Source organism: Chelonia mydas, chromosome 3 (assembly GCF_015237465.2).
Source record: "Chelonia mydas isolate rCheMyd1 chromosome 3, rCheMyd1.pri.v2, whole genome shotgun sequence".
Taxonomy (NCBI): Eukaryota; Metazoa; Chordata; order Testudines; family Cheloniidae; genus Chelonia; species Chelonia mydas.
Window position 1 is genome coordinate 95,490,919 of NC_057851.1, and position 19,163 is coordinate 95,510,081.

Sequence of the window (19,163 nt, forward strand, 5' to 3'; positions counted from 1 at the left end):
CTTTCTCTCACCCTGTTTATACAAGGCAATTACATGTGCATGCACAATACAACTGATAAATAGGCACTATAGCAATATAAATAATCATAAGAAGAAAAATAGTTGTGAAAGGTGAGGTCAGACCCTTGTCTGGCACATTCAGTTGCACCGGTGCTAATGCTCTAGTGAGGTGTTTGGGGAACCCAGTTTCATTGCTATGCTAGAAAGTATCCAATCCCATATTAAAGATGTCACCACCAGTGAGAAAACTCAAGTGCACAAACTTAAAATTCACTTTCTACAAGAATTTGGGCAAGGAAAATTGTTCAGTTAAATGTGCCTGGGCACAGCTGAAATGGATCAATTTTTAAAAATCCAAAAATGTTCATGCTTGTGATAATCACCTAGTTCTGCCCACGTCACCCCTCTGACCTTATATCCACCTGTTTCCTTGCATTCTCACTCCTCCCCCTGGCCTTGGCTTCTTGCTGGCTTCCCTTTCAGTTTTCCACTGTGGGAGTCAGTGTTTCACTTGTGCTGCCATGATTATGTGGGATTCAGCACCCATCCTCTGAATCAAAGTAATTTCCTCTCTTTAAATCTCAACCCATAAACTCTCTCCATCTCTTCGGTGCAGTTTCTTCCATTTATGCTTTGAATCTCATCTTAGATGTTCCACCACCAAACCAGGCTCGGACTGGGCATCCACATCCCTTGAATGTCTGAAAATATCAGCCTTAAATAGTACAACGTGGTGCATGCTTGCCAACTCCCTCAGACTAGATTAACTTTCTAAGACAAATTAAAAACTGTATATGCAGTTTTTAAAGGAAGGAAAGATTAAAACATGGAAGGTGGCTGCTCAGGAACCTATTGATGTGTCTTGCACAGCAGGAGAAAAAACAACCTTCTTTCTGTTTGTTAAGTCTTTTTGTTCTTAATTTGACATCTACAGTTTATCTTGATTAAGAATGCCTAGCCAAAAACAAAACAGCAACAAAAAAACCCAACATCTTTTTCTGGAATGTTTCTCAAAGAAAATCTTCCTTTTCTAATTAATCTTCAAAGCTATCTCATGTTATACAGGAACATGACTAAAAAACAAAAATAAAAAGCACCGCCCCTTAAAGGGGAAATGAGATCACTTGTCAACTGTAGGTTTTTTGGAAAACATTTTTTAAAATGTAGGATCATTTTATTATAAATATCTCTGTTTCTGTAAGACTACTCCCACCTTATATAAGGCTGGCTCTCTTCAAGGTCAATACAGTATGTCACGCACCTATTTACAATATGCAAAATCCTTAGATCACATGAACATCTTTATAGAGGGAGAATAGCTTGTGAAAACTGTAAAGCCATTTTTGAAATATATAGTAAGACTGATGCCTTATATCTTATTATGAATAAGTGAAACAGCTGAATTTTTGCTGATGAATCAGTTGTAAGATATCACCTTTGCCAAGAAAAATCTAGTCATGCATTTATTGGATCTAAATTTAAAGTAAATAATTTCAGATGTGAAACTATTATACATGCATGAAGAAATAAAACTTGCAGATAAAGGAGCATGCTTTGTTTTCAATCTACGTTGTAATTTAATGCAGTCTCCTGTTAGACTTGGAACAAGAAAGATTGAAGGGTATCTTAGTTGTACATTGTTTGCAGTTAAGCTTCTCAAAAAAGGTCCTTGCTTTTTTCTCTCTCTCTTTCAGTATTTTGTCTTCTGGCTATTTTTCAAACTGTACCTCTTGCTTTGACGCTGTCATATTTCCATTCTTCATTTCTCTGCTTTATTTTACCATTTCAGAAGAAAGATCAAGTTAATGCTTCCTCTAATCTCTCACCTACCAATAAAGCTAAGGTCAGTGCAAAGCCACAGTGCCAAGAAGAATAGCTTTCTAGAAATATTTCAATATTTTTAGACATTTAGCAAATACATTTTCTGAGCCTGTCTATCAAATTCAAAACTGTTTAAAAAATAAAGTCACACACTAACTGTCTGACAAATTTGTTGTCTTGCTTGCAGTCTTGTTGGCCTAGACACAGACGAGTGAACGGCACTATTTTCGGTGGGATCTGTGAACCATGCACATGCTTTGGTCATGCGGAGTTCTGCGATGACATCACAGGAGAATGCATGGTAAGTGCTGCTGCCTTTGGGTAACCTGATTGGTGGCACCAATATCGGCTCAATATACCAGTACAATTGAATTAACCACCACTGGGACCTCACGTACTTGAGGAAAAGAAGCAGTGATTTGACAGAGGAGATGTTTATATTGAACTGCTTCTGAATGCCCCTATATCAGGATAAAGTAGCTTCTGCAAATAAGCAAAAACGGGTTTATTCACTTTAGTCTGAAGTGGTAAAATAGGATCAACAGCATATGATATGGCATGATGGAAGGGAGCAAAGCATATCAATAAGCTTTCCATGCAAGATTTCCCATCACCTCCCATCTCTGTCTCCTGCTGTGGGGTTATTCTGTTTATTGTTTGTAGAAGGTAACTTTGTAAATTCTGTTATAATATGACAAGAAGGTATTGTTGTTGGCTTCCTCCTTCTAGCTTCAAAGAAATGCTTAATAAATCAGAAAACTTTTTTTGTATTTAAAGCATATGGTTCAGAGTAAATAGAAACCAGCACTTTTCTTGCAGAATGCATATATTCACTATAGTTCCCTGCTAATTCAGCAATTAGGTCCATGCTATTATCCAGAACAATCTTACCCAATATACAGTTGTTTCCACCCTGCTCCGTAGCCTTTTGGAATGGGCGAATTACGCTGAATAGACTGTTCTGATTAACTCAAGGGCATTTTAGTTTTATATTCTCTGACATGGCGTGAAGCTTGAAACAACATTTCTCATTTCATTAGTCTTGCAGAAACACAATTTGAGCCGGTGCCAATTTAGTGGGATATCATACTCTCATTTCCCTGTAGAATTTCAAGCAGGCTCCGTATTGAGCGTGTTTCTAAATGTTCCCTTTTCTTTCCTTAAGAAAAAGCTTCTGGGAAAAGTCCAGAATGAAAATTCAGGGTTTTTACAATGTAATTTGGCATTTAGAATTACCGCTGGTCTTCCTGTTTTCCCCCATACAGGATGTTTTAATTGCCTTGCAGTATAAAACAAGATAGCCTTAATTTGTGGATCAGTGGATTTTTCAGATTGCTTTTCCATGAATAGCATTTTAATTATACAGTAAGTCTTAAAGATATACCTCGGAAAACATAACTCTCCTGACAGTTACATTTTGAATCCTTCACTTTAAATGCAATGAGAAAAATTCATGACCATTCTGATATGGGTTTGCCTTTCCTTACACAGATAGGGAGAATTTAGTATATTACTGATTGTAGCTCCCAGCCACAGTCTCTGTAACATCAATACGGGATAGAGTCAGTTAAAAAGAATGAAAAGGGAAGGCTTGCCAGTGGGTCAGTGTTTAAGGCTCCAGAAGGTAAGTCAGCTGCTCTGGGCTATTTTGCTTAGAAGTGCACAGCTGACTGGGGCCACTTGCTCAGCCAAAACAACCCAATAACCTAGGACCTCTCTTCATTTTTCTCTACCAGTCATTCACTCACACTCCTTTGTGGGGGGTGATGGAGCGCTGTATTGTGGAGCTTGTGTAGTCCACTGATTTTGATGTTCACCAGTAAATCAGTGACTGAGATTCGTATAGTTTCCCCATCAGATGTCTCTAGGAACACTGCTGTGAGGATAGCACACTAGTGAAAAGGACTTGGAAAATACCCAGTTGAATAATACCTAATCTACCTACATTATCAAGCATTTATGCTGTGCTCATCACGGTACTATCTGTGCATGTACTATAGTATTCTGTCGAGAGAGGGGGCACAGAAGGGCTTAAAAGTCTGTCTGGAGGTTTCTTGTGGCTTCCATTAAGTGTACTCTAAGTGAAGTTAGATTGGTTAGTATCCAAGCAGACTGTTAAATGCTGCTATTCAGTTTGGATCCTAAGGCTTTTGAAGTGAAAGAGAGAGACGTTTGAGTGCTGAAAGAAAGAAATGTTTCACATCAAAGGCATTCTTTATATTGAGATTTACACAGCCTTTTGGCCTCTTTATTATAATTCATGGTGTTTTTTCAGTGATACAACAGACAATTTAGGCACCTAATTTACAGATATGATACTTCTTTTTACTCTTCTTAAGCTTTGAAATGTGGTTGAAAAGCAGCTGAAATATGTTTCTGACTCATGATAAAAGCTCAGATCATCTGCTCCAGCATAGGCCTGTATAAAAAGCTCATTTCTTACGCACATCTTGCAATAACCTGCAAAGCCCTTTGATCCCTGGAACAACTATACAGAGAGCTGCGTGCTAGATCATTTACATTACCATTGTGATATACATGATAACTGCTTTAGTAAGGAGTGCAAGTTCTAAACATGCAGAAATCCTCTTCTGTAGTGTTATGAGAGCACTATGCAGCATTAGGAGGCTGGTTAAACCTAGTCCTTGTGAAGAACAAAAGCACTCAGTGGCGTTAATAGTCACTGCAGCATACAATATTTGTAATGAAATATTAAATCCCCACTAGTAAGCTAGGAGAAAATAGACCCTCTGAGATTTTGTTTTGAATTTATTCATGTTGGTGATAGGATGGTTCCCAGAATCCTTTGGGAAACTGGCCTTCATTGTTTCTTCAATCATCTATAAATGGGGCACACACCATGAGTACCATAGCTAGGAATAGGCAACGATTGGAAGGTGGCTGGAAGGATCATGGTGGTCAGAAATATACTGATTTAATATCTCCTCTCACTATCCTCTGCTAGTGTAAACTAACAATAGGCATGACTCTCCATGACAGAAATCCAGAGGGAAGACAGCAGTGCACAATCATTCTGCGCTGGCAGGCTAAAGGGGCCTTAGTTTAAATAAGATATAGGTTCTTAGTATATAGCAGTGTTAATGTTTATGCATTACCAAAGTTATATTGAGGGTCTTGGACACTATTCTGTACTCTGACAGAAATTTTACTGTGTGATCTCCAGGACAAACAGTATAATGCTTTGAGTCCTACCTGAACCTTAGATATAACATTCCTAGTACCTATTGGCAACATTGTCAGTCATCGCCTCATCTTCATCCCATTTCTATTACTCGAGTTTACAAGGTCATCCAGATCTTCTTGTATGATATTCCGGTCCTCCTCTGTATTGGCAATACCTCCCAACTTTGTGTCATCTGCAAATTTTATTAGCACAGTCTCACTTTTTGTGCCAAGGCCAGTAATAAAAATGTTAAATAAGATTGGTCTCAAGACTGGTCCCCGAGGAACTCCACTAGTACCTTCCTCCATCCTGACAGTTCACCTTTCAGCATGACCCATTGTAGTCTCCCCTTTAACCAGTTCCTCATCCGCCTTTCAATTCTCATATTAATCCCCATCTTCTCCAATTTAACTAATAATTTCCCATGTGGAACTGTATCAAATTGCTTACTGAAATCCAGGTAGATTAGATTTACTGCATTTCCTTTGTCTTAAATGTGGCTATAGGAAAAAGTGGTATGATCATTGCAAAATTCTCAGGATGGGGTGAATTGAAATGTCCTACCCCAACATTTTGGATATGCTGATGACTTGGGTATCATAGGAGAGACAGATGATATGGTTCAAAGGATGACTGGAGATTTGAAGGAAGCAGCAAGAAAAATGGGTCTTAAGATTGATGAAGATAAAAGCAAATATATGGTTATGAGCTGATGAGAGAAAAAGGGACAAGTTTATGTAGCAGTCTATAATCATCAGTTAGACAGTTTAAATACCTAGGAACATTAATCACCAATAACAGTATGGTGAGTGAGGAAATTAAGGCATGGTTTCAGAGCAGGAATGCCTGTTACCTTTCTCAGCAAAAAAATTTCAGCTCCAAACTACTGCTGAGAAAGACCAAGCTTCAGATATACAAGACTTTGTTATATGTGGATGTGAGACCTGAACACTGACTAAGAATGATAGCTAAATATCTTGAAAAATAAAATGTTGAGATGAACTTTTGGGCCAAAAAGGGAGAATGATATATGGAGAAGAAGTTCTAATAAAGAACTATCAAAGGTCTATGGAGAACCTGGTATAGTAAATGTAGTGAAATACCAACAACTTCAGGGGGCAGGTCATGTAGTTAGAATGAGAGAACACAGACCAGCTAATTGTCTCCTGCAAGGACATCCTTGTGGTGTCCAAGGTAATGGTCGATCAAGGAGAAGATGGAAGGACAATAAATATTGAGAAAAATCTAAGAGCTCTCAATGTGAATTACCCTCAATGGGAAAAGTTATGCCCTTGACAGAAAGAGGTAGGGGCAAACTGTGAGAGCAGCCAGGGACCTCCATGGTCTATAGAGCCAGGGTTCGAATAAGTCACTCGCTAACAAAGGAGCATACGTGGTTGGTTGAGACTCCATGTTTTGGGGGCCAAACATATAAATCCAGTTTCTGCCCTCTAATTAGAAGTGAGACTTGAAGGGAATTTCAAATCTTACTTGTACTTGCAAATCATAACTCTGATCCTGTTATACAGCATAAGTAATAAATTACCAGGGGTCAGCTTCTGATCCAAAATAGAGTGGATTGCCAGCCACAGACCTCATAAAATGAATGACTGTACTTAGATGTGCAACTGCAACAGTTATTTGCAGATGACTGTGTGCTGTATATGTGAGATCGGCATCTGAACCCCTTAATTTTTCATCAAGAGTATAAGATATAAGAGTAAGGCTACAATAATAAACCTTTTCACATTGCTAAGTACATCAGGCCCCTTTAAAATATGCCAGATCTAAACAAGAAACAAGGAGGTATAAATACTCTTTTCATTTGGCTTAAGAAAATCTCTCCAGAAAGAACATAAATGTGTCTTTGAACCACTGATTGTAAGAGTTAGTTCCCTGCTAAACAGCAAAGCAGTAGAACATGTACTGTAGGGAACAACCCTGCACTAGTGGGAGAATGGATTAGATGACCTTACAAGGTCTTTTCCATGGCTGGTTCTTTGATTTTGAGGTTGAATTGACATTCTCTACTTTCCATCTGCTATTCAGGACTGCAAGTACAATACAGGTGGCCCATACTGTGATAGATGTCTTCCTGGTTTCTATGGCGATCCTACTAAAGGGACAAGTGAAGACTGCCAGTTGTGTGCCTGCCCATTAATTATACCTTCTAACAAGTAAGATGCATATTTACTGTATAATAATAATTTTTTCATACATTTAATAAATTGCGTTATTTTTGTGTTGAGTGCTCTTGCTCTTTTGGATGAGGATCTCCAAATGCCCCTTATTTAAAATAAAAACAACTATAATATTTTACAATAATGATCTAAACCATGGAATCTTATAGTACTGGTGCTGCCTCATTTTGGGCCAACCAGTGCTGTAGAATATTGTCTTACAGGGGTTTTATGAACATTAATAAATATCATATGACCTCAGGTAAGTATTAGTCCCACTTTAAAGATGGGAAACAGTGGCACAGAACAGCTGAGTGGCTTTATTTACTGTGCTAATTAAGGCTGGGGCCTTAAGTAAAATCTAAAATTCTTGACTCCTAGACCTCTGTTCTCACCACTAATCAGTATTTCTTTTTATTAAAGTCCCCCTTCCCACTCTGCCCTCCCCTACACCTACACAATAGCTATCCATTTAAATAGAAAGCTGAAATTACAGATTTTGTATGTGTTTTTCTTAGGAGTTGGTGGGTTTTTTTAACTTTCTGTATACTAGTTGCACAACCAATCTGGCTGAGATTTCTTCTGCCTTTTTCTTTTTAATTGGATTTCAAATAGCTCGTGGTAGCTGCTGATTCATTCACAATCTGATGTACAGAACAGAATTTTCTCAGTTGAATTCAGCCTTGTAACTTGCAAGCCAAGATATTCTAACTCATTTATAAATATTTCTTGGAATAATTACTATGAACTTGTATTGTTAAATGTTGTAAAATATTGGTGAGATTGTTAAATCATGATTAGTGGCTAAGATCAATGTTGTTTTGGTAACTACAAATATTTCTCTGTGATACTTAAGCACAAGCAATTCAGTAGATTGTGTGGTTTGAAAGACAGTTCACTGGGTTTAGTCAGTGCAATGTCCTGAAGTTCAAAATACCAAAATTCTGTTGATATCGTGTAGTCCAGGTAAAGTTCTACGCTCACACCCTCATATTGGATCTTCTGACTCTCCTATTCTGCTTGTCTCACAGGCGAAGGAGTATTTTAAAATAAATATATGGGTTCAAATTAACTTCTTTAGCATATTCCAGCCACAGGTTAATTGTGGCCCTCTTGCAGCACAGTGTCATTGTTAGTGCCACCAGCATTTTAGGAGCCCAATGTTGAAGATTCTAAGTCAATCTCCAATCTGCTTCAATATTTAGGAGACAAAGATGATGATCATTTCATAAGAAGTTTAGGGCTAAATGATTTCTCTATGAGGCAGAGCTCTGAAGAGAACAGGGAGGGAGGGCATCACTGAACGGCAATCTGCCTATATAAAGTATAGGTGGCCCAGTTTTTGCTCTATTTACATCACTCTAACTATGTTGACTTTGTTCCACATTCACATCTCATTGTAAGTCAGAGTGTACTTTGACCAAGAGTGTGCGGAGATTCTGGGGGAAAGTGGTGTACAACTTTCCCTCTCAACAGAACTGTTCTGGTGCTGGTGCTCTTCCGTGTACCTGGCTCTACACCCACCATGCCCAGACATGGAACCACTGGTACTGGCATGTCACCTAGTACTCCCCAGCAGAGCCACTAGATTGCCTTCCTCTACAATGGGTGTATGGCAGTCGAACGGCTTTTTGCACTCTCAGCCCTCTAGCACACACATTTGGGCAGAGCACCTTCTGCTTTTCGTTGGTATTGAACCCTCAGTTTCCCACAATCACACAGCTTCCCACAACTCCACAGGCTGCTTCTAAAAAGGAGATATTTATATTGCAATCACTGGGTGTAACTTCATCTTGAGTAGACATACCTGAGCTAGCTTTAATCTGGTTAGCTTGGTTCCCAGAGCAGTGAAGCCAAGACAGCATGCTTTTCAGCATGGGCTATTCAGCCCTGCCTTGGAACCCTGAGCAATTCCTCACATGGCTACCTCTTCCTGACGGGCATGCTGCCACAGCTTCGCTGCTCCTGTATGTCGGCTCAAACTGCAGGCATACCCCATGATTGCATTATAGACATACTTGGCCTCTTTCGTGTAACTTGTACTTGGCTCTATGCTCATGCTCTCATGTGAGAAGATTGCAGTAGCAGCTGCTGCATAAACAGCATGAGGAACTCCCCACTATGTGACTGGAAGTAGAAGACTGAAGTAGAGCTCCCTACTGTAGCAATATATACTGGAGTACTGTCCTGCCCTCAGTTAACCATGGGAGTGCTATAAAAACAATACAGTACCAGAATTGTATATTGTGCAAAAGTGTAGTGGTCTAAATCAAATCTTGTGGTGGGGTTAGTTTTCACTGGCAACATGTCTGTAAAAAAATGCCTATATCAGATAGTTTACTTGCTGGCAATGTGCTTTTCTTACAACTGGATGATGAAAGCTCTTCTTTCTATACTGAGATTTTTTCCTTAAAGATATGGGCCCGAACCAGCAGGCCATTTGATCACTCCTAAGCTGTAGTGGAGGAAGGAAGTGTTTGGTGGAAGTCTGGGCTCTAATTTTACTGCTCAGGCCCAGCTGTAAACGTGTTTTATGATATGAAAACAAAATAAAATAGAGTGAGAATGTCTATTGCAGTGGGGCATATTATGAAGTTTGCTTAAAATATTAGTTTTTTCATCATTACTGATATTATGTCAATATAACTTGGCATTACTTGGTGACATTTTTTGGTATTCATGGTCTGGATCCTGTAAACCATTCAGAAAGCAAAATCCCTTCAAAGGTGGCTCAGAAGAAAGGTCAAAACTTTTCTGGCAAACTTCTGTCTTTCTTCACTGACACATAATTTTCCGCAATTATTTATGTACCTAAAATTTGCTCAAAATCTTGAAGTTCATGGACACTGATGTATTAAACCTGCTTGAGCACACTCTTGTATGCAGTGTTGTAACTGTGTCTGTCTCAGGATATTATAGAGACAAGGTGGGTGAGGTGGATCAATTTCTGTTGGTGCGAGAGACAAGTTTTCGAGCTTACATAGAGTTCTTCAACACATTGACTATGTTTCCCAGACCTGAAGAAGAGCTCTGTGTATCTTGAAAGCTTGTCTCTCTCACCACATAAGTTGGGTCAATAAAAGATAGTACCTCACCCACATTGTCTCTCTGAGCATATAGTTAGCATACAGTTAACACACAGTTTCTGTTTTTAAAATATAATTTAATCCACTTTTTTTGCATCACATGATTTAGTTTTCAAGAACCTAGGAAGTGGCCAGAATATGTATTATGTACATACAAAAGTCTAAAGAGTATTCAGCTCATCAAGTTACATGATTAATTGGACATCCCTGCCTCTCACTCTAAATCTGAGTAAAATGTGTCTGGTACAACTCAATAATGTCTATACAAGGAATTTCTGAGCAGGTCTGCAGACTTGGCTTACTTTTTAAGTCAAAAAAAGAAAACTTGAAAAATCCAGATCTGAGTGATATTTTTATAATAATTAAAAGTGTGGAAATATTATGTTTATACTACTAATTTTATTATTACTTCTATATTACTATATGCTAATATATTGTAATAAAATAGCTGCTAAACTATGTAATACGGGCCAATTTCACATGACTGTAAAGGTGCATTACATGGCTCATAACAGTGTAAACAATACCCCCAGGGGAAAAAACAGAAAATTACAAATCCTTGTTCACGTTTACTAACCCCATTGCACTCATTCTTTTCATGGAGCTATGTCCTAAGGCTGCTGGACCACTGGTATGTCTTGTGGCAGCCAGAGTGGTTATAAATAGAATTAAATTAATCTATAATTGAAACAGAAGAAAGCATAACTGAGGGCAGATTGCTTTAAAGTGGTAAAGCGATGGATCTCCTGTTGTTCTAAAATTGTTTATATCTTTCTGTGTGCCAGCAGATTACCTCATTATAGTGTGTCAATCATGTAACGGGGAGGAAAAACATAGAAAACAAAATGCTACAGGGCAGAGGAACACAGCCAGGATAAAACACCATCATAGGAAGGCTGTAAGCATGCAAATAATTGCATTGCCAAGACCTGACTATTACCTCTGTTATATAAAACTACAGCTAAAAATATGCATGAAGGAAAGCTCAGTAGTCTGCAGACCATTCTGAAATTGCAGTGTGACTAGATGGCTTGTTGATACTGCTATTGCCACTGGATTTGCTCAGATAAGGCTCAGGCTGAATTTTAATCTTAAGTTGTGTTGGAAGTTTTACCAAATATTTTCCTTTAGTTCCCCCTTCCCCGCCTTTGTGCATTGGAGTTTTTTTTACACTCCACGTAAACTACGTTAACCGAGCTTTCCAAACAATTGTCCTTCAGTTTCAGAGAGATTTAGCTGGAGAGTATAGTCCGAGGTTTCATGTTTTGCCAGGCCCTCAGGGGCACAGACAAGCAGCTGTACATTCCTGCTTTTTAATGGTGTACTGACTCAGTGAAAAGCTAAAGTCCCATAATAACATGACATTGGGATGGTGCCATCGGTTGTGCTATATCCAGTGTCGGTAGAAATAGCAGAGTCATTCCAACTTCTATTGGCTGGAGCCAATCCTAAACTCCATGTGCTAGAACAGAAGGACTTTCCCTGTGCTCTATTTTCAAAGTAATGCTTTTTGAAGAAGGAAGGGAACTGAAACGCTAATGATTTTGTTTTTATGTTTCCTCCTTGTCCCTGTTCTTGCCCAACATCAACAACGTAGCTTTAGCCCAACATGTCATTTAGACCGAAGTCATGGATTAATATGCGATGACTGCCCTCCTGGGTATGCAGGACCACGCTGTGAGAGGTAAGCAAGTGCCATACAGCAGTCTTTTTTACCATTTCTCCCTTAAAGTCTAAAGCAAGAGTGCTTTTCACACAGGATTATTATACCTGTTTGTTCTCTCCCTATGCCCCCCAAACTTGCAATGAACTCACCAAGAAGGTTCCTATTCATACTTCTCTATCATAGAGTATATGTACTGATGTAATTTATTTATTCTCTATACTAATTTTCTTACGTTGCTTTATAAATCAGCTGCAAAAAAAGGGATCATTTATGATGTTAGGGTTAAACACCAAGCTACAACTTCAAAAAAGCATTTGTCAGAAAGCAGTCAGAGTTTTTAATATTATCTTTCTGGCTATTTTGTGCCCCTTTTGAGTTTTCATAATTATTTTTGTGTCTTTAAAATGTAAGTCAAATGCTTAGGGCATGGTGAATCAATTATTCAGTGCATTACTGTTGGTTCTTTTTAAAAAGTCAGGGTACAACCAAAAATGCAACTTTTCTAACAGGATTTATTTGTTGTGTTAATTATTTTAAACCAATATTTAAAATCTTTCTTGCTTCTAGATCTCTATTGCTGTACCTTACTTAGCAAGTGGAGCTACTGGGTTTTAAATAGTGACAGAAAAATATCTGTGACAAATATACAGCAATGCACATTAATAATTCAAAGACTTTTCTGTTGCTTGAGAATATTAAATTTTTAACCTATATAGAAAAAGACAAAAAGAGAAGTTTTGTGTATAAGAACATGAGAATGGCTGTACGTGGTCAGACCCATGGTCCATCTAGCCCAGTATCTTGTCTTCCGACGGTGGCCAGTGTCAGGTGCTTCTGACAGAATGAACAGAACAGGGCAATTTATCAAGTGGTCCATCCCCTGTCACCCAGTCCCAGCTTCTGGCAGTCTGGTGTATTTCATGTATACTTGGTCTTAGTCTAATTTCCCTCCATGAGCTGTTGGCATTGAGAGAGCCTAAGGCTTGGTGAAGGTCTTCTTTCATCCCCTCACCTCTTTTCTGTGTTGTACTGGAAGGCCTAATTTAAATGGCTGCAGAAGTTACCATTGTGTAGATTGAGATAGGTTGGGGTAAGAGCATTTGACTCCCTAATGCTAATCAGGGAGGCACAAATTGCACACCTTTGTACCACAGGGAACAATTTCCCACAAGGGGAATATCGCCTATATGGGAGGGAAGGCAATGTTTACACTGTCACCTCCTTAGGGGCTTCACCAGAGAGGGGCAGCTTTTCAGTTCAGGCAGTGCTGAATCAGCATATCCCCAAGCTCCCTGACCACAGCCTCTTGCTCTCCAGCATATCATCCTGTTGAGTAGTGCACTGTCTAGACCCTGGATCCTCCGTGGTCCCCCTTTGACCTTTCTTTTGATGGACTCTCTGACACTTGGGACTCACTGCTAGAGTTTCCTTCAGCATCTTCCAGCACAGACGCTAAAGTGAATGAAGGCCACTGAGTGTAAACTGATGTAAGTTACAGGATGAGAAGTGGGAGAGTGGGGTTGTAGCAAGAAAACTGACAAACAAGAAGTGTAAGAGAAGGCAAGGGGCCTGTTTTGCACCCTTTTTCACCTTCCTGTATATTTACCCTTGTATAGCCCTGCCTATCCAACTTACAGTCATAGTGACTTCCCCTGAAATCCCCTAAAGTGCAGTATTTTCCCTGCACCACAGAGAGAGAGAGCGAGAGAGAGAGAGTATGCAGGCTGTCACCTGTTCCCACCCACCCTCACTGTGGCTGCTCCTGCTAAGTGCTATTTCTGCCTGTCTTTTCTTGTCCGCCTCGGACAGCATCCTCCTCCTTTCAGCTAGGGGACTATGAAGTTAATGACTGCAGGAGGTAATCACATCAGGAGCACTTTGGTGGCACTTTGTCAATGCAAAGTCATTGACAGTTTCCATCATCAACAAATGCTATTTCAGAGTGGAGCATAATCCGTAGATTAGTGCCAAGGATGGAATCTGAAAAAGTGGTGGGGTTTTTTTTTTAAATGTAGCAAGTTGTGTAGAACGGCTCACGGCCACTGATTACATTAAACATTTAGAAGGCAGAAGAAAACATGTTGTATTTGCTATTAAAAGTGTATGTGTAATTGCCCAAAGATTGTACATGAAATTCCTTTTTATTTTAGTAACTGCAAGCTAACAACTGATCTGAGTCATATGAAACTAGTAATTTAACAGTCCCAAATTATCCTGAGGTATCTTATATACAGTTCTCTCTCAAAACAACAGCCTCATACCCTTTCATTCCTACAGCTGCCCACAAACCTGCTTTTGCCTGTTATAGGGGGATCTGGTCAGGACTCCTTTATTTAGGATGCATAATACTCTCCATTATAAAGGATTCCTGGGACCTTTTCATTGTGAAATATCAACACCTTCATTGTTTACAGCAGGTCTTGTATTCAGCTGGGAAAAGCTCACACACCCCCACCCCCAGCTTCCAAAGTGCCTTTTCTTTGTCCTATGAAATTGCATTCAGATTTAGCAGAATGTTAAAGTATCAAAAATCACTGTCAGTTCTCACTTGGGCTTGTTGGGAAAAGTTTGGTAGCCTGTCAAAATCACTGACCACTCTGAAAAGCTTGGCCTGTGTCACTACCAAAACAGTGGCAGCAGAAGGAACTGCTCTGGGAATGCTTGGGAGCTGCCAGACCAGCTAGATGTGGGGGATGTGGGGGAGACAACAAGGCTAAGTTCCCCTAATAATCCTTCTTCCCCAGACTTCCATTTTCACTTTCCTCAGGGGTGTGGTATAGGGCCAGAGTTCTCCCAACTCCCAGAGGGGCAAGAGAGAGAGCCAAGCCAAGCGCCCCTATAACCCATCTCAACGCAATACATGGCCTGAGTCACAATTTACCTACTCCATTCTGGGGGCATGACATAGAGCAGGAGCTCCCCTAACTAATGAGGGAGGGAGGCAAAAGAGAGCCAAGTCGATCTTCCCCATAACTCCCTGCACCCAGCACGTAGTTTCAGCCATCCATCCTCCCCTCTGGGGGCATCACATGGGGAAGGAGCCTCCCATCTCACAAGGCCGGGAAGAGAGAGAAGGGCTGGGCTCCCCCTGGCCACCTCCTGGACCCAGCACATAGTACCAGCAGCATGTTCCTTCTCTGTGATAACTGCTTTTTCTTGCTGCTAGCTAACAAAGGCTCAAGCAGTAGCCTCTTTGCTACAATACTGACTGCTCAGGGATCAAACCCTGATGATGGTATTTGATGGGGGGATTGTTATAGTGATACAAAATAGAATGTGTTTCTACCTTTGTTATTTTAAAAATAACCCCCGCCCCCCAAAATAAAAAATACCAACCAAAACCAACCTATGTTAAAAGAATGTTGTTTAGGTTGCAAAGCCAGGCACTCAAAAGTTAGGATTTATAGTTGTGCATGCAACCTTAATTTGGCCACCCTGTGCATATTCATTGTGGTGGTTAATCACATGCTATTTTTTCCATAGCACCATTGCTTTATTGAATACATAGGTTGGAAGCACAAGGGAACTAAATTAAGGTTGCACAGGCAACCATGAATCTAGTATTTTCCTAACTTTAGAGTACTTGGCTTTGCAACCTAAACAATTTTAACAGTTTATAGGGATTCTTGGATCAAAGTAATTTTTCTATTGGTTGGAAATTACTTAATAGTTGTTACCCAGGTCAAGCTCAACAATATAGTTGGAGGAGGCAATAACTAAGAAACTGGTGTAGTAAAGGATTTAGCATAAGTTTGATTCTGCATGCTTCACTAGTACCATAATCCATGAGCAGGCCTCTTTAAATGAAAAGCAAAATCTGGTGTTCTGTGGCTCCTTGTGTAAATGCAGCCTGCAGGTGGTGAGAGAAGGAGTTATATATTTTCTAGCTTGCCTAGGGCAGCAAAAACCATGCAGCTACCACTGGATGTATGTGCCAGATAGATACAGAGTATGTCAGTGACTTGTGTTTGTGTTGGCATCCTTTCGTCTGTGAGAGACGGTGGGAATTGCAACCTATGATGTAGATAGTTTGCAAAGTCTCGTGACTGAATAGGCCAATCTGAGATTTGCATTATCTTTGGCAGTTATTGCAAATGTATGTGTCTTGGTTGGTACCTGCTTGCTTCCCATGGGCTCTTTTCTCATCAAGCTGCAGGAGCCAGCTCCTGTCATGGACTTTGAGAGCCTGAGGGAGATGATGGCGCCCCTTATTATGAACACTTGCCAAGATTTCCCATTGGTCAAGATCAATTCCAAATTCCTTCATATCTTGCTTGCATTTGTCTTTATAGCGAAGCTTGGGAAGTCCTGTAATACTTGTTCCCTCTGATAGCTCCAAGTATAGCATGTCCTTGGGTATGCATCCCTTTTCCAACCTACTCAGATGGCCCAGACAGTGCAGTCGTCTTTGCTTGAGCAGGGCTGACACAGTTGGTAAATTTGCCCTTTGAAGAACCTCTGCGTTGGTGACTTTATCTTGCCATTTGGTGTAAATGTAAACAAAGTGTCTGGTGGCCCACCAGCGGATTACCCTGACGGGCCGCATGCGGCCAGCGGGCCGCAGGTTGCCCACCACTGACCTATACAGAAATCCCTTTTGGACTGTTTGTGTGAGTAAGGCTTACATAATCTAGACTGTAATAGTTTTCAATTTTAGATATGATGGTGGAATAGGAAAAATTATATTTAAATTTTATAGCATCCCGCTATAGATAGATATTTGATCAGATCCAGATAGCATTTTCTCTCCACTCTCAATCATCCAGCACTTTATGAGCTCTGTTAGTATCAAAACTAATAACCATTTCATAAGACAGTGGTACAATAAGTGTTAGGATCCCTTTAGAAACCTTGATGGGATGTGCTGAGTGCAAAGAAAGGGTGAATTTGAGGGAAATGGGTGAAGTTGCCCCTGAAGTTCTGAGAGGGAAAGTGTAGTGGAGATGTATGGATATATCCAGGCATAATGCACAAGATTCTTGCTTGTGTATCCTGCCTGGTAGGTGATGAGATGGAGCTGTCAGCTCGTTGGAGACGCTGGCTTAAATAACATGAAGGTTCATAGAGTTTTAGAGTTCCTTTACATTAGTCTGAATTCTTACGACATGACATGAACAACAATATTAGCCTGAATTAGGAGACTTTTACGTTCCTTCTTTTACTTCTCCCTTTACAAGTTGGTCTTACTGTGAAGTGTGAGCAATTGCAATGGAAAGGGAGAGCCGAGTGGAATATAAATAGAAAATGGGCTGCAACAGTAAAGATACACTTTCAAAACATGCAGTAGTGTTCACTCAGGTGCAGTAATGTTTTACATGGTACCTATAGAAAGCAACTGACAGGTAAATTGAAAAATAGGTGAGTTTTTTAACATCCCTAGTTTGAAATTTGCAATGAGCAGTATATCTTACTTAGCTACAACTAAGTGGTTCCTGCATTACTGAGTTCATTCTACATGACCTCTGTGTGACAGACATACATCCCTCTAATATTAAACAGATTGTTCCATGTCGCAGATTTGTTGTGTATTATTTTATTTTATTTATTTATTAGGAAAACAAATACATTTGCTGCTGTATTATCAGGTGAACTTGTTTTCCCAAAAAATATTTTATGGCCAGGGATGGGGTGGGGGAGGGGAATTGTCAGTCTTCCTGATTAGTGAGTACAGAAAAGCAGCTTACTTGGGTAGCTACACATGATGTGCTGTACAAAGGCTTTCCAACATGGACCTGAATTCCTCTGGAGTGCCAATAGACAGATTTCTTATTATGCTTTTGTCTCGTCTTCAGTGCCAGTGACAAGATTCCCGCACCCCCACTGAAATCTAATTACTAGCAGAGCTGGCAGGATTTCAGCTGGTTCTGTATCTACAGTGCTGTTTTTTAAGGCACTTAAAAAAATACTTGAAAGAAAAATCAAATCATCCTTAGTGATTAGTGAGACAACAAAACTGTAAACATTTCTCCTAACAGGACTATGTAAGTACCCTGATTGATAGTATCTCTTGTCTTAGGTGTGCAGATGGCTATTTTGGACAACCTTTAATACCAGGAGGATCATGCCGGCCCTGCCAGTGTAATGACAACCTTGACTTCTCCGTTCCTGGCAGCTGTGACAGCTTATCTGGAGCTTGCCTGATATGTAAGCCTGGTATAACAGGTCAATACTGTGAAAGGTGCGCTGATGGATATTTTGGAGATGCTCTTGATCCAAAGAATTGTCAATGTAAGTCCTGAACTCTGGCTGCTCCTGACAGAACTGATATATTCCATATCCACATAACTGATGTGTACCTGAGATGTGGGGGGGGGGAGAGGTGTGCATGTGAGTGATTCGATATATTTATATAAGTAAAAATGATGCTATATATTTATATCTATGTATGGAAGGAGATATTTCAGTGTATATATAAAGTAGAAATTGTTGAAAAGCATCCTGCTACATGTGAACAGTGACAAGGATAAATATGTGCGTTTGGTATTGCAGCAGGGGCTATATTTTTAAAATGGTGTTTTAAGAGATACAGTAATCAGTAAACACAACTGCCATTTACTATTAAGACTGTGTTTTTCAGGCCCACTTGTTCGACATTTTACTTCATTTAGGGCTTGATTCTCCTCTTTCACTGGGATAAATCAGAAGGCCACAGAGGCCAATTTAGTTACATTGGTGTAAAACTAGTATAAGTTAGAAGAGAATCAGGCAATTGTTTTACTGCAGTATGCTTCATGGGCTGCAGTTTCTAGAGCATTTGGCTAGAATATGCAACTTTGGGCCATCACTACTGGGTTTTGTAGTTTTATCTGATACTGACTTACAGTTTGGTAGTGGGAAAGTCATTTAGACACACTGTTTCAAAAGTGGTCTGTAAATTTGGGTACCTTAGTTTGGGACCCCAACTCTAAAGACTTTTTTCCATATGTTCTGAGCATCACCAACTCCCTTTGAATTAAATTAGGATTGTGGTCAGTACCCCTGAATATCAAACCACTTGTATTTAAAGTTGGACACCCAAAACTAGAAGTACAGGGAGTCCTCAACTTTACGACGTTCGATTTACAATGAACAGCACTTATGATGTTTCTGAATTGACACCCTGATTCGACTTATGACACTTGGTTTCGACTTTACAGTGCTTGGTCCCGCAATGGAGAGGATTGCGATTCTGAGTTACAACATTTCGACTTACGATACAATTTTCAGGAACCAGTTGTGTCGTAAGT

General features: G+C 39.8%; 1 protein-coding gene across 2 annotated transcripts in view; it reads left to right on the plus strand.

Annotated features, from left to right (window-relative positions):
* The window catches only part of LAMA2 (laminin subunit alpha 2), a 457,344-nt gene that overhangs the window by 276,153 nt on the left and 162,028 nt on the right, over positions 1-19,163 (plus strand). For both annotated transcript variants that reach the window (XM_037894776.2, XM_037894777.2), the window contains exons 16-19: positions 2,009-2,122; positions 7,055-7,182; positions 11,869-11,955; positions 17,954-18,165. In XM_037894776.2, coding sequence (XP_037750704.1) covers positions 2,009-2,122; positions 7,055-7,182; positions 11,869-11,955; positions 17,954-18,165 — 541 coding nt within the window. The remainder of the gene's footprint in view (positions 1-2,008; positions 2,123-7,054; positions 7,183-11,868; positions 11,956-17,953; positions 18,166-19,163) is intronic.